This window comes from Chiloscyllium plagiosum, chromosome 11 (assembly GCF_004010195.1).
Source record: "Chiloscyllium plagiosum isolate BGI_BamShark_2017 chromosome 11, ASM401019v2, whole genome shotgun sequence".
NCBI lineage: Eukaryota > Metazoa > Chordata > Chondrichthyes > Orectolobiformes > Hemiscylliidae > Chiloscyllium > Chiloscyllium plagiosum.
Genome location: NC_057720.1, coordinates 1,878,942 through 1,894,255, shown reverse-complemented (window position 1 = coordinate 1,894,255; position 15,314 = coordinate 1,878,942). Strand labels below are relative to the sequence as shown.

The following is a 15,314-nucleotide window of genomic DNA, read 5'->3' as shown; positions in this document are numbered from 1 at the left end:
GGGGCAGGTCTATCACTGTATAACACTGGGGTACAGTACTGGTGGGGACAGGTCTATCACTGTATAACACTGGGTTACAGTACTGGTGGGGACCGGTCTGTCACTGTATAACACTGGGGTACAGTACTGGTGGGGACAGGTCTGTCACTGTATAACACTGTGGTACAGTACTGGTGGGGACAGGTCTGTCACTGTATAACACTGGGGTACAGTACTGGTGGGGACAGGTCTGTCACTGTATAACACTGGGTTACAGTACTGGTGGGGACAGATCTGTCACTGTATAACACTGGTATAATACTGGTGGGGACCGGTCTGTCACTGTATAACACTGGGTACGGTAGTGGTGGGGACAGGTCTGTCACTGTATAACACTGGGATACAGTACTGGTGGGGACCGGTCTGTCACTGTATAACACTGGGTTACAGTACTGGTGGGAGAGGTCTGCCAATGTATAACACTGTGGTACAGTACTGGTGGGGACAGGTCTGTCACTGTATAACACTGGGTTACAGTACTGGTGGGGACAGGTCTATCTCTGTATAATGCTGAGATACAGTGCAGATGGGGACAGGTCTGAGGTGGTGATGATCAAAGGATAAATTAGGAACATTTGTCAGAATTAAATGAGGGTGCTTGATTCTGTGGGGATAACAATGTCCTTGGGTAGCAACATGCTCTCCAGGATAATTCAGCAATACACAATACCCTTCCTGGGTTTTTGTCGATCAATTGGAGGTTATCGCAGGAGCAAATTACTGCAGATACTGGATTATGTGGGGGAGAAAGGCAGACAGTGTTCAGTGGCTTATTGCACCTGCAGCTTACATTGATTTCACTCCTTCCTTTATCTTTTAAACGAGACATTGAACGTGACTCTGTCTGATGTCTGAAGTGAATTGAAAAGGCTCTAGACCACTATTTAGGTCACATGCTGCAGACGTCTCCCCACTGTTCTGGTCAATGTTTATCTCAGTCAATGTTACACAAATACCTGAGCTTGTGCTTATTATATTGCTGTTTGTGGGAGCTTGCTGTTCTGCCAGATTTGCTCCACTACAACCGGGACTAAGTATTTCCTTGTATATAAACTGCTTTGGTTTCTCCTCAATTGTTGGAGGCACTACAGAAATGCAAGTTCTTTTCCTGATATTTTGATTAGGAGTTTGGAATGACACCATAGATCAGAGTGAATGAATCCCGAGGGTGTGGCAGTGGGACCACACTGCAATGGTTCTCAGTGCCTCCTGCGAGAGGTTTGGGGGCCATCAGCAGTATTCACAAATCAATGATTGGGTCTCTTGTTTTTGCCATTCTGTGGAATGTATTGAAGTCCTGTGGTGTGTAGTGCGTGGGTGAGGGATGTGTTGAATGATTGGAAACTGCAGGCGTTATCTAGTTAATGACCAACGGCCAGTGAGAGTGCCACACAGCCTTCACAGTCAGATTCAAACCAAGGGTGACCTGCTCGAGGGCATGAAAAGGGTTTGATTGGCTGGAGAAGACATCTCTATTTGCTGGGAGACCGGAACCAGGGGCCATGGATCTAATGAGGGTGGCAAGGTAGCTCAGTGGCTAGCATGTTGCCTCACAGCACCAGGCACCGTGGTTCAATTCCAGCCTTGGGCGACTGTCTGTGTGGAGTTTGCACATTCTCCCCGTGTCTGTGTGGGTTTCCTCCCACAGACCAAAGATGTGCAGGATGGGTGAGTTGGCCATGCTAAATTAATCATGGATATTCAAAGTTTGGGTGAAGATTTGTAGCTCGGGTGCTCGTTGTTGTGGTTCTGTTCGCCGAGCTGGGAATTTGTGTTGCAGACGTTTCGTCCCCTGTCTAGGTGACATCCTCAGTGCTTGGGAGCCTCCTGTGAAGCGCTTCTGTGGTGTTTCCTCCGGCATTTATAGACAACCGGAAGCGGCAGGGACAGGCCACTATAAATGCCGGAGAAAACACCACAGAAGCGCTTCAGAGGAGGCTCTCAAGCACTGAGGATGTCACCTAGACAGGGGACGAAACGTTTGCAACAAAAATTGCCAGCTCGGCGAACAGAACCACAACAATAATCATGGATGTGTAGGTTAGGTGCATTAGTCAGGGGTAAATATAGGGTAGGGGGGAATAGGTCTGGGTGGGTTACTCTTTGGAGGGTCGATGTAGACTGGTTGGGCTGAAGGGCCTGATTCCACACTGTACGGATTCTAATTTTCAAATGAATTCAGGAGAAACATCTTGCCCCAGACAGTGGGGAGATTGTGGAATTTACTGAAGTTACAGTGTGCAAGGAAACTGATCAGAAACAGCTCAGCAGTGAATGTGTTCCCAAAGTACATTGTTGGCTGCGCAATACTTTGGAATGCCCTGCGATTGTGCAGGTTGTTTGATTAAGGTTGATTTCTGGCCCCATTTGAGTTGTTTTTAGGTTTTCTTTTTGTTCTATGGATTTCATGATGTAAAAACTTTGTAAAATCTTCTCCTCCTCCTCTACAACACTCTCTATCTGACCTCCTTAACTAAAGAATCTGTGAGTTGCTGTAAGGTCTCCTTCACTGGCTAATGTCAAATCGGGACATTTTGATGGTGTAAAATGCTTCCAGATCATTACAAGCTCCTGCTCAATGTGAAGGAGTTGGAGAAGGACACCAGTAATGGACAGAGTGTGTGACTACAGAGCCAAGTGTGCAATTGTTCAACAACAACTTGTGATTACATAGTGCCATTCATGGAATTTCTTTTACTCACTCACGGGATGTGGGTATCACTGGCTAGCTCAGCATTTAATGCCCATCCCTAATTGCCCAGAGGGCAGTTCAGAGTCAACCACATTGCAATGGGTCTGGAGTCACACGTAGGCCAGACCAGGTAAGGATGGCAGATTTCCTTCCCTGAAGAACATTAGGGAGGGAGATGGTCCATGGTTTGCCATTAGCTAAACTTTCTTTTATTGTAGTTTTTATTGAATTCAAATTTCACCATCCTCATGGGTGGGATTCAAACCCATGTCCTCAAAACATCAGCCTGAAGGTCTGGATTATATGTTCAGTGACACTACCACTGTGCTACTTCCTCTCCCTAAAAGCATGAAAGGTAACTGTGATGCAACTGGATAGAATGCTTTCTATAGTGCATCTATAAACGTTGGTAAAGAGTCTCTATGGATATGTTGAATTTCCTTAGTCTCCTGAGAAAATAGAGATGTTGGTGTGCTTTCATTTTTCTGAGATCTTTCATGGACTAAAGTGGGTTTACAATGGCTGCAGTCCTCACCTGACCACAGACTGATGCAAGGTTTGGAAGATCCATGTAAATTAACAAATTCATTTGTATATACATAAGCATTTTTACTTAAAGAAGATGAAACCAGGAAACAGAGACAGCGCCAAGAAATCTGCTTAACTGTATTCATTCGCATGTCTATGACAATTCCACATACTGGGAATTATCCAGCTTGTAAAAACTATGGAGCCAGACTTTGGAATGCACAGTAGACTGTATTTCAACAGCTGCTTTATGAACAGCAAAGCAGAGAGAAGGAAAAATAAATTGGTGACACCAAGGGCTGGAACTGTCTCTGAAAATGTCTGTTTCTTTCATCATGTGGAAAACCAATACCCAGAGAAAAGGCAACTTGAAAACACAACCATTCATCAGGAACTCGGAATTCCTATTTATTCTGCAACTGCTACAGATACAAATCAGCAATGAATTGACAGTGGCCATGAGTTTAAAATCTAACACCTCAGAGACTCCATGGGCTGTTTGATGGTGTAACCCTGTCTATAGCAGACAGTTTCCCTTTTAAGCTTATTACCTGTATTTGTGTGTGTGTGTGTGTATGAAGTTGTGTTTTATTAATTTTCCAGGATTAACAGGGAATAAAATTCCTCTTTCTTTCACTACTGAGTATTTATTGCAATTGACCAAGAGGGAGTTAATAACAGAGGAACCAATTCCTTCTGTCTCTCCTGGTTATAACACTTTTCAGAGGTATTAGATGGCGTGTTTAAAAAGATATGTTTTGAGAACTGTCTAGGAGGTGAAGTAGGGAATTCGTTTCAGAGGGTTGGACCTGGGCAACTCAAGGAATAGCCACCACTAGTGGAATGATTACAACTGAAGATGCAAAGGAGGCCAGAATTAGAGGAGGGAGAATATCTGAGAGCTGTGAGGCTGAAGGAGATTCCAGAGACAGAGAGAGGCAAGGCCATGGATGGATCAGAAAGCAAGGATGGTAATTCTAACATCAGATTGTTGCTTGGCTGGGAGCTAGTGTGGGTCGCTATTGGAACGGGAATCGGTAGCAGAGTTTCGGATGACTCCGAGTTTATGGAAGGTCGAATGTGGGAGCCCAGCCATTGGTCATCAGAATAATCTAGTCTCAAGCATGATTGAGAGTTTCAGCAGCAGAATCACTGAGAAAGGGGCAGAGATGGAAATAGATGGTGATGGTGTGAATGTAAACTTGGAAGCTTATCTCAGGATCAAATGTAGCACCAAGTTGTGAACAGATTGGCTTTTCCAGCAACGTCTGTTTTTGTTTTTGGCTTAATCTGAGACTATTGCCAGGAAGGGGGATGGGGTCAATTATTGGAGAATAGAAAGGAAAACAGAAATTGCTGGAAAAGCTCAGCAGATCAGCAGCATTTGTAGAGAGAAATCAGAGTTAATGTTTCGGGTTAAGTGACCCTTCCTCAAACCTGAAACGTTAACTTTGATTTCTCTCCACAGATGCTGCCAGACCTGCTGAGTTTTCTATTTTTGTTGCTGATTTACAGCATCCACATTTCTTTTGGTTTTTCTTCTGTTGGGGAACCGAATTTGGAGTGGGGTCTGAAAAGTGTGGCTTCAATCTTCCTGATAGTTAATTTGATGATTAGTACTTTGAGGTGAGAAAAGAGCTTGCAGTGGTTATTAAGAACAACAGCATAAAACCCAGGAGATGAAGTGGACCTTTCAGTCCATCGAGTCCGCTCTGCCATTCAGTGAGATGACGGCTGATCTGATCATCCTCAACTCCACTTTTCTGCCTTTTCTCCATAACCTGTAATTCCTTTAGTGCCTGATACAGTTTTAGCAAAACTGCTCAATTTTTATGTTAAATTTTTAAAATTCTTAAAATTTTAAAATAAAGTCCAACAATTCATTTCCCTTCCCCATTTCCCAGTAAATTTAGATGCTAGTTTTTTGTGATTTTTGGACAAGTACTTACAGTGTTCAATCCAGGCAAATGTGAGGTGGTGCATTTTGGGAAGTCTAATTCTAGAGCGAATTATACAGTAAACGGAAGAGCCTTGGGAAAAGTTGATGAGCAGAGAGATCTGGGAGCTCAGGTCCATTATACCCTGAAGGTTGCTGCACAGGTGGGTAGAGTGGTCAATAAGGCATATGGTAGGCTTGCCTTCATCGTACGGGGTATTGAGTATAAGACCTGGCAGGCCATGTTAAAATTGTACAAGACTTTGGTTCAGCAGCATTTAGAATACTGTGTACAGTTCTGGTTGCCACGTTACCAAAAGGATGTGGACGCTTTGGAGAGGGTGCAGAGAAGGTTTACGAGGATGTTGCCTGGTATGGAAGGTGCTAGCTATGAAGAGAGGTTGAGTAGGTTAGGTTTGTTTTCATTAGAAAAAAGGAGATTGAGGGGGGACCTGATTGAGGTTTACAAAATCATGAAGGGTATAGACAGGGTGGATGGAGACAAGCTTTTTCCCAGGGTGAGGGATTCAATAACGAGAGGTCACACTTTCAAGGTGAGAAGAGAATAATTTAAGGGGAATACACGCGGCAAGTACATTACACAGAGGGTGGCAAGTGCCTGGAACATATTGCCAGCAGAGGTGGTAGAGGCAGGCACGGTAGATTCATTTAAGGTGCATCTGAACAGCTGCATGAGTCAGTGGGGAGCAAAGGGATACAGATGCTTAGGAATTGGGTGATAGGTTTAGACAGTGGATTTGGATCGGCTCAGGTTTGGAGGACTGAAGGGCCTGTTCCTGGGCTGTAAGTTTTCTTTGTTCTTTGTGCTACCAAATCTCTCTATTCTGTAGCTTTCTGCAGTCTTCCTCCATTTAAATAATACTCTGCTCCTCTGTTCTTCCTGCCAAAGTGCATCAACTCACTTTCCCGCACATTATATTCCATCTGCTAAGATTTAGTCCATTTGCTGAATGGTCTCTGTCCATTTGAATGGTATCAGCCATTCCAGCCTGAGGGTGAGGATTGCTGTGAATGATTCAGACGAGAAGGTGGGGTTTGGGGAGGTGACACTTTTAACCAGAATCAGAACACAGAATGGTCGCTGAAGGAGGTACAACAATTTGAAAATACTGTGCTGTCCTAGTGCTTTGAAATAACATGGAACTTCATTGTTGCCAATGGGGGTTAAACACATTCCTAGAGGTTACCTCACATGACATCTGACTTCCAAAAAATTTCCAAGCTAAGTTTATTGCACCCCTGATATTGTTCTCATAAATCAACTGAAATGTTCAAAGAAAATAATAAAAAAAATGAACTGTCTCGTTTTTAAAGACCTCAGGAAGGATGATAAACTATTCCCATTGATTAGAGATTCTAGAACTAGAGGCACAATCTGGGAATTAGGGCCAGACTGTCCAGGAGAAATGTTAGGAAGCAGTTAGACACACAAAGAGGGAGACGTTTGGAAATCTCTTCCACAAACGAAATGGATGCTTCATCAGTTGGTAATTTTAATCTGAAATAGCTAAATCTTTGTTAAGCAAAGGTATTAAGGGAATGTGGTCAGACCACATTTGGAGTATTGTGGGCAATTCTAGGCCCCATACCTCAGGAAGGACGTACTGGCCCTGGAGCAGGTTCACGAGAGTGATCCCAGGAATGAAAGGCTTCACGTGTGAGGTATGTTTGAGGCCTCTGGGTCAATATTCGATGGAGTTTAGAAGGATGGGGGTAGGAATCTGATTGAAATATACAGCATGCTGAATGGCCTGGACAGAGTAGATGTTGGGAAGATGTTTCCATTGATAGGAGAGACTAGGAGCCGAGGGCACAATATTATAGTAAAGGGAAGACCCTTTAGAACATAGATAAGGAGAAACTTCTTCAGCCAGAGAGTGGTGAATCTATGGAATTCATTGCCACTGAAGGCTGTGGAGGCCAGGTTATTGAGTATATTTAAGACTGAGATAGAGAGAGGTTCCTGAGTATCAAGGGGACTAAGGGTTATGGGGAGAAAGCAGGAAAATGGGGTTGAGAAACTTGTTAGCCATGATTGAATGGCAGAGTTTACTCAATGGGCTGAATGCCCTAATTTCTGCTCTTATGTCTTATGGCCTTATATTGGCCAAAGGCCATGATTGAAATGGTGGAGCAGGTTTAAGGGGATGATTGGCCTCCTTTCTATGTTCTATGAGCATAAGTTTCCTCTTGTGCTTTTATTATGGCAGAAATATCCCAAGAATGTTTTTCTTGAAGACTCATAGGCAGTCTATAGCTATGTTGTACAAGTCGCCCCCGTTCAAAATGTGTTTTGAACACAGGTTGAGAAAATGGAAGCCAGCCTGTAGAGTTCTGAAGGTTCCTCTTGTGCTGATAGATCGAGGAAGAGACACATTTGCCCTTCACTGTGAGCAAGCAGAACAAGAGGAGTTCTTTTTGATCTGCAAACTCTCTGATCCATGTTTTGTTCTGAAGAAGGCAGGTCTGAGTCTTGCCTTGCTTTCAAATGGTGTGGGTAAACACCCTGTTCTCGGTCACTGCTGGGCTTTCTTTTGAAGCTTTTAATGAAGCGATAACACAGTTAGTACAGCCAAGCCAGGGCTTCTGGGTCGACAGATAAAGGTGAAGCAGCCGGTGTGTTTATCACTGGGAGTGTTCCGTCATGCTGTGCTACTTGTTTAACGCAATTGTACTCAATATATTTGTTTAAGAACTCTGCCCTCACAGAAATTGTCCAATCATTCAGGAGAGGTCATTCAGCCTTCATGTTTACACTGGTTCTTTGAAAGAGCACGCAGATTTGTCATTTGACCAAACCCTTTTTTTTCCCCTTTGTAACACTGTACGTTTGTTCAAGAACATGTTCAACCTTCACAGAATGATAGAATCCCTACAGTGTGGAAGCATACCAACCCTCCAAAGGGCATCCCCCCTATCCCCGTAACCCCACATTTCCCATGGCTTATCCACCTAGGCTGCACACCCCGGACACTATGGGCAATTTAGCATGCATGGCCAATTCACCCTGACCTGCACATCTTTGGACTGTGGGAGGTAACCCACACAGACAGTTGCCCGAGGGTGGGATTGAGTAGGTAAAAACAAGGACTGCAGATGCTGGAAACCAGAGTCTAGATTAGAGTCATACTAGAAAAAGCACAACTGGTCAGGCAGCATCCGAGGAGCAGGAAAATTGGCATTTTGGGCAAAAGTCTTTCCTGATGAAGAGCTTTTGCCTGAAATGTCGATTTTCCTGCTCCTTGATGCTGCCTGACCTGCTGTGCTTTCCCAGCACCACTCTAATCTAGAGGGTGGGATTGAACCCAGGACCCTAGTACTGTGAGGCAGCATTGCTAACCAATGTCTGGTACGGCCGCATCTGGAATATTGTGTGCAGTTTTGGTCGCCATACTATAGGAAGGATGTGGAGGCATTGGAACGGGTGCAGAGGAGGTTTACCAGGATGTTGCCTGGTATGAAAGGAAAATCGTATGAGGAAAGACTGAGGCACTTGGGGCTGTTTTCACTAGAGAAAAGAAGGTTTAGGGGTGACTTGATTGAGGTGTACAAGATGATTAGGGGGTTAGATAGGGTCGACAGTATGAACCTTTTCCCGCGTATTGAGTCGGGTATTACAAGGGGGCATAGCTTTAAATTAAGGGGGGGTAGATATAGGACTGATGTTAGGGGTAGGTTCTTCACTCAGCGAGTCGTTAGTTCATGGAATGCCCTGCCAGTAACAGTGGTGGACTCTCCCTCTTTATGGGCATTTAAGAGGGCATTGGATAGGTATATGGAGGATAGTGGGTTAGTGTAGTTTAGGTGGGCTTGGATCGGCGCAACATCGAGGGCCCAAGGGCCTGTACTGCGCTGTATTCTTCTATGTTCTATGTACTGTCCCTTTGGCCGTTACTTCCGGAAGCAGCTGCCAGTATCTCTTCTGGTCGAGAATCCCAAAGTCTGACAACTCTGAGGAAAAACATTTTGTCTCTTCTCCCTTCTGTTGTTCATGAGGTTGAAATTGATGATTTAATGTGGTGTCCCACTCACCCGTTTTCACTTATTCCTCCATTGAAACCTCTCCTTCTCTTCCTACAAACTGCTGCTAAGTTACCCTTCATCATCCCAGTTCCAAGGAGGACAGACCTAATTTCTCTTTCATTACCGAAGGTTCATATCACTAGTTGTGTCCCGGTTAACCTCCCCTGTACCCACTGTGTCAGTGTAACACAATGAATTTCTTCTTAAATATTCATTGGGATTTAGGTACCGCTGACAACGCCAGCATTTTGCCCCCCCTTCCCAGATTCCCTTAAACTGAATGGATTGCTCAGCTGTTTCACAGGGCAGTTAAGGGTCAACCACCTTGATGTGGGTCTAGAGTCACATGTAGGCCAGACCACGTAAGGATGGCAGATTTCCTTCCCCGAAGAACATGAGTGACCCAGTTGATTTACTGCAACAATTGATGAAAGTTTCATGCTCATCCTTGCAGAGATTAGCTTCTAATATGAGGAAAAGGCGGGAAAGTGGAGTTAAGGATTATCAGATCAGCCATGATCCCATTGAATGGCAGAGCGGACTCGATGGGCAGAATAGCCGACTGCTGCTTCTACATCTCACAGTAATTTTCAGATTTATTAATGGCTCTTAATTACCACCAAATACTTAGGACTGTAGATTGAACACGAGCCCCCAGAGAAAGAGCTGAGTTTCAAGATCCATAACACAGTGATGTTACCATGACGGCACCATGTCCCAACAAGATATCTAATGAAATCCAACTCTTGGGTTTATCAGTGTTCGAGTAAAACCTTGTTGCTTTGTTGCTCGATGTGATTGCAAGGAGACAGAAGGAGGTCTTGAGGTGTGGGTTAATCAAGAGAATAGACTGTTTCTTTAAGCCCTTAGCCCCTCCTCAACTCCCGAAATGCAGCCACTCCTCGCATTAGGAAAGTCAAACTGCAGAAAGCAGCTTTCATCAGAATTTGAACTCTGAAGAAGGGCCATATTCAACCTGAAATCTTAACTCTGTTTCACCCTTCACAGATGTTGCCAGACCAGCTGAGTTTCTTAGTGTTTATATCAGATTGGCTCCCATTGTTCTAGCAATGTCCCACCAGAGGAAAGGGTCTCTTCAAATCTATCTTACTGAAGCTTTTAATTTTTAAATCCTTCCACCATCCAATACTCCAGGAAACACGTGTCTCATTTATGCGCAGGTCCTCATAATGTAACCATGACCTGGTGAGGAACAAAACCAGAAGTCGCAGGTCTCTCTCACACCGCGCTCTGGGACAGCATGTAGTCAGGAATATCACTCTGTCCCTGATGACACCAGCCGAGATGTCAGAGTTTCAATCGCACCACAAGATGTGAAACTGCATTCCACAGCACCGGCTGGAGCTCAGGGAAGTCAGAAGAGTTTGGGTTCAATTCCCCAAATGACTGGAACATGGTCAAGATCATGCAGTGCTGAGGGAGTGCTGCCCTGTCAGAGGGTCAGTGCTAAGGGAGTACAGCCCTGTCAGAGGGTCAATGCTGAGGGAGTGCTGCCCTGTCAGAGGGTCAGTGCTGAGGGAGTACAGCCCTGTCAGAGGGTCAATGCTGAGGGAGTGCTGCCCTGTCAGAGGGTCAATGCTGAGGGAGTGCTGCCCTGTCAGAGGGTCAGTGCTGAGGGAGTGCCACACTGTCAGAGGGTCAGTACTGAGGGAGTGCCACACTGTCAGAGGGTCAGTGCTGAGGGAGTGCTGCACTGTCAGAGGGTCAGTACTGAGAGAGTGCCGCACTGTCAGAGGGTCAGTGCTGAGGGAGTGCCACATTGTCAGAGGATCAGTACTGAGGGAGTGCTGCACTGTCAGAGGGTCAGTATTGAGGGAAAACGTACATGCAAGTTCTCCCTTGTGTGTTCCACAGTATTGGTCCCTTCAGGCAGCATCATTCAAACTGAGAATCCATTTGGAGTCACATTGCTGTTTGTGGTAGCTTGCTTGTCATGAATTGGATTCGAGATTATGACAGTGAGACCATTTACGAAGCATTTCCTTTGCTTTTACAAAGCTTTGGCATGTCATGATGTGATTAAAGGTGCTATATAAATGCAGGTTGTCTTGGTGGGTGTGCTACATTAACACAACTGGGGAGAGAGAGATCTGATCAGGTTTTCTGTCTTGAATTCACACGTTTTTTATATCAGACCCACGCTTGCTGTGCCCTCCTGTTTAATGGTCAGATTGATGCCAGATAACTTAATTACAATCAGAACAGAGGAAAACAAATGAAACTGAATATTGATCTCTTGCTCGACATTTCAAAGCATCTGGTCTGTGTATTTTGGCAGAGGTTGTGTTCTGCATGTCACATTTATCCTCCACATGACCTTGAAATCGGTCCCTGTGTCTGCTGCAGCTTGGGATGGTTCTTGGGGGTGAGGTGTTCCCAGGTCAAAGCAATAATGACCAGCTCTGAAGAAGGGTCTCTGGGCCTGAAACATTTACTCTGCTTTCTCTCCACTGATGCTGCCAGACCTGCTGAGCTTTTCCAGCACATTCTGTTTTTGTTTTTGTTTCTGATTTATAGCATCTGCAGTTTGTTGGATTTTTGTTTGTTTAGTGATGATCCTCTGATGCTCCTTATCAGGAATTGGGTGTATTGTTGATACGGGATAATTTTCAGAGAATTGTGAAAATAGAAGGAAGTGGGAGTTGGATAAATCTTTGAAAATGCCAGCACAGACATATGGGCTGAGTAGTGTAGTGTGATTCTCTGACTTTGCTAGATGATTTTTGTGAGTGAGTTTTAATTTCTGTCTCTTTCAGGAGAGCCTCGGAGATTTGATCCAACGTTCAAGGGACCAATTCACAGCAGGTTGGTGATCTGCTTCTGTCCTGCACAACATTCCGATAGCACGAGAGAATTTACCGAAATGTCCGGGAGGTTAATGAAATGGTGTAGGTGTTTGGTCAGGGGCTCCTACCCAGCACCAAGTCCCGTTCCCCTGTCTCCTCTCTCTCACTGACGTGCACGAGCTCACGTCTGGCTGTGGCCAATCCAGTCACTGGTTTGAAATCCTTCTCATGCAGTTACCTGGTGGTTTTCTTTGGGCTGTTGATGTCCATTGGGAAAGAGGATGGAGGTGGCAGATGTACCCAAAGGGTCTTCCACTATCAGGGGCTGTAATCTCTGAGAGCCCATGTTCCTCCTTGATCTCTGCTGTCCTCTCATTGGCCAGAGGCTGCTTGACCATGCCCTGATTTTAATCACTCCACTCTTGGTACCCGTTCCTTCAAATCCTGCCCTGGGCTCCGGGGAATTCCCTTCAGATCCTGGCCCCGGGTTCTGGAATTCCCTTCAGATCCTGGCTCTAGGCTTTGGAATTCCCTTCAGATCCTGGCCCTGGGCTCCGGGAAATTCCCTGGCTCTGAGCTTTGGAATTCCCTTCAGATCCTTGCTCTAGGCTTTGGAATTCCCTTCAGATCCTGGCCCTGGGCTCTGGGAAATTCCCTGGCTCTGAGCTTTGGAATTCCCTTCAGATCCTGGCCCTGAGCTCTGGAATTCCCTTCAGATCCTGGTCCCGGGCCCTGGAATTCCTTTCAGATCCTGGCTCTGGAATTCCCTTCAGATCTTGGCTCTGGGCTTTGGAATTCCCTTCAGATCCTGGTCCCAGGCTCTGGAATTCCCTTCAGATCCTGGCTCTGGGCTTTGGAATTCCATTCCTAAATCTCTTCACTTCTCTCCTGCTCTGTCCTCCTTAAAACCTGTCTCTTTGACATTGCCTTTAGCTGTAATCCAAAGAACACCTGGTTAGTACAGGAATAGTCCTTGTTAACGTTACTGGACTGATTGGAATGAGGTCAGCCAGTTGGAGCTCTCAGAATATGAGTTCCCTGATTGGGGCTGTTAATCTGGTCCTATCAGGGAGTCCTGGCTGACAGTGTTTAAACAGGAGTGTCTGAGGTTCTGTTCACTCTGAGGGAGCTGGGACAGTGTCAAGTGTAAATGAAGGGTCACTTGGTGACAGGGTACTGGCCTTCATGATGTTATTTCTGGTGATTAGAATTAGATACTGATGTAGCCGTGTGGGTGGAACAGTGCTCAGAGTGCTAATAAGGACAAAAATTACGCCAACAACCCCCCCCACAGTATTGGGAATGGGTGGGTAAACCCTAGACTCAGTTACATGTCGACTGTGCTGGTCATTTCACAGGCTCAATGCTTTAGTCATTGTGGACGCCCACTCAAAGTGGCTGGGCATGTTCGGAGTACCTTCATCAAACGCAAGGATGATGATTGGAAAGTTTGGAAGCATCTTTTGTAATATACAAGCTTTCAGAAGTGTTGGTCACAGATAATGGCCTATCATTTACCAGCAGGGAAGTTGAGTATTTCCTAAAGTCAAATGACATTCAATACATTTGGACAGCTCCATTTCATCCATCGTCCAATGGTCTGGTGGAAAGAGCAGTCCAGACTTCGAGGGCTTAAAGAAACAGCCTACAGCTTCACGCAATGCCAAACAGTCCCTGTTCCTGTTTGATTGTAGGATCACCCCTCGTGTAACTAAAGGGTATAGCTCCAGCAGAGCTGCTAATGGGGAGAAGGCTCCACACCAGGTTAAGATTAGATTAGATTCACTACAGTGTGGAAACAGGCACTTCGGCCTAATAAGTCCACACCGACCCGCCGAAGAGCAACCCACCCAGACCCATTCCCCTACATTCACCCCTCACTAATGCACCTAACACTGTATGCAATTTAGCATGGCCAATTCACCCAACCTGCATATCTTTGGACTGTGGGAGGAAACCCACACAGACACAGTGAGAATATGCAAACTCCACACAGACAGTTGCCTGAGGTGGGAATTGAACCTGGGTCCCTGGCGCGAACCTGGGTCCCTGGCGCTGTGAGGCAGCAGTGCTAACCACTGAGCCACCATGCCACCCCAAACCTGATCTTGCTAAACTTGGGGGGAGGGTGAAATGGCATCAGGAACACCAATACTGGATACAAGACTCCAGTAAGTGAGAGAGACACTTTACTTCAGGGGATAAAGTTTGATGTTGAAACCATAGAAATGACCCTGGACAGAAAAAGGCATGGTCGATACGAGGTGAGGAAGGCAAGGTGGTGATGAACAAAGCATGTGGATCAGATGAAAGCTGAAACCTTGCAAATGGGGCAGTGTAAACATACCTGGATCCTCTGAACACCAGCAAGGCCATCAGAACCTATGGGTTCTCCCCTTCGGCCTAATGTCGAAGAAACCTCCAGGTCCAAGATGGAGACGCCAGATGTTGCAGCCTCGATGCCGTCACCGCCTGGAGATGAATTTTGGCCGAGACACTCCGGGAAAGATAGGCGGATTACAGTCTAGTACACGCCTCCCCCATCCAAGGCAGAGTCTGAGTAATTGGACCCTATTCGAAAACACCCAGGAGAAGCTATAGGATAAAGAACTGGTCTACATCCCAGGTCTGAGAGGGGGAGGGATGTAGTGATTAGAACAAGGTCAGCTCGCTGGCCTTCATAGACACTGAGTCCCCTGACTGGGGCTGTTAACATGGTCCAAACAGGGAGCCCTGGCTGACAGATATAAACAGGAGTGTTTCTGTTCACGCTATGAGGGAGCTGGATCAGTGTCAGCTGCTATTCACATGTAACTAAAGGGTGACTTGGTGACAGGATAACAACCTCGGTGGAGTTATTTCAGTTTATAACTTTACATTTCCCCATGTGACTGTGACAAACATAAGCTTTGCATTCTTGTCATTCTGGGCCGGTGTGCAGGCTACACACCATCCTCCGGTAACCACTGACACTGTTTCCCAGCTCTCAGCTGCTCCCATCTTGTCCATCTAGTCACAAGCAGCATTCCGTGCTGCCTGAGGGAGAGGGCTTTTGCTCGGATTAAATCTCAGGAAAACCGAAGCCATTGTTTTAGCCCTCTCTTCAAATTCTGCTGGCAAGTTATCAGCATCATCAACCTCCCCGGCAACAACCCCAAGAGTAAACCAGTCTGATCACACATTGTGGTGATGTCATTAGATGGATATTTTGGAGGCTCAGGTTAATGTTCTGGAGACAGGACACAGTATGAATTAGGCTGTGGAATAC

General features: G+C 45.7%; 1 protein-coding gene across 5 annotated transcripts in view; it reads left to right on the top strand.

The window, feature by feature from the left end:
* The window catches only part of LOC122554098 (choline transporter-like protein 5), a 281,888-nt gene that overhangs the window by 140,252 nt on the left and 126,322 nt on the right, over positions 1 to 15,314 (top strand). For all 5 annotated transcript variants that reach the window (XM_043698569.1, XM_043698571.1, XM_043698568.1 and 2 more), the window contains exon 2: positions 12,017 to 12,065. In XM_043698569.1, the coding sequence (XP_043554504.1) occupies positions 12,017 to 12,065 (49 nt within the window). The remainder of the gene's footprint in view (positions 1 to 12,016; positions 12,066 to 15,314) is intronic.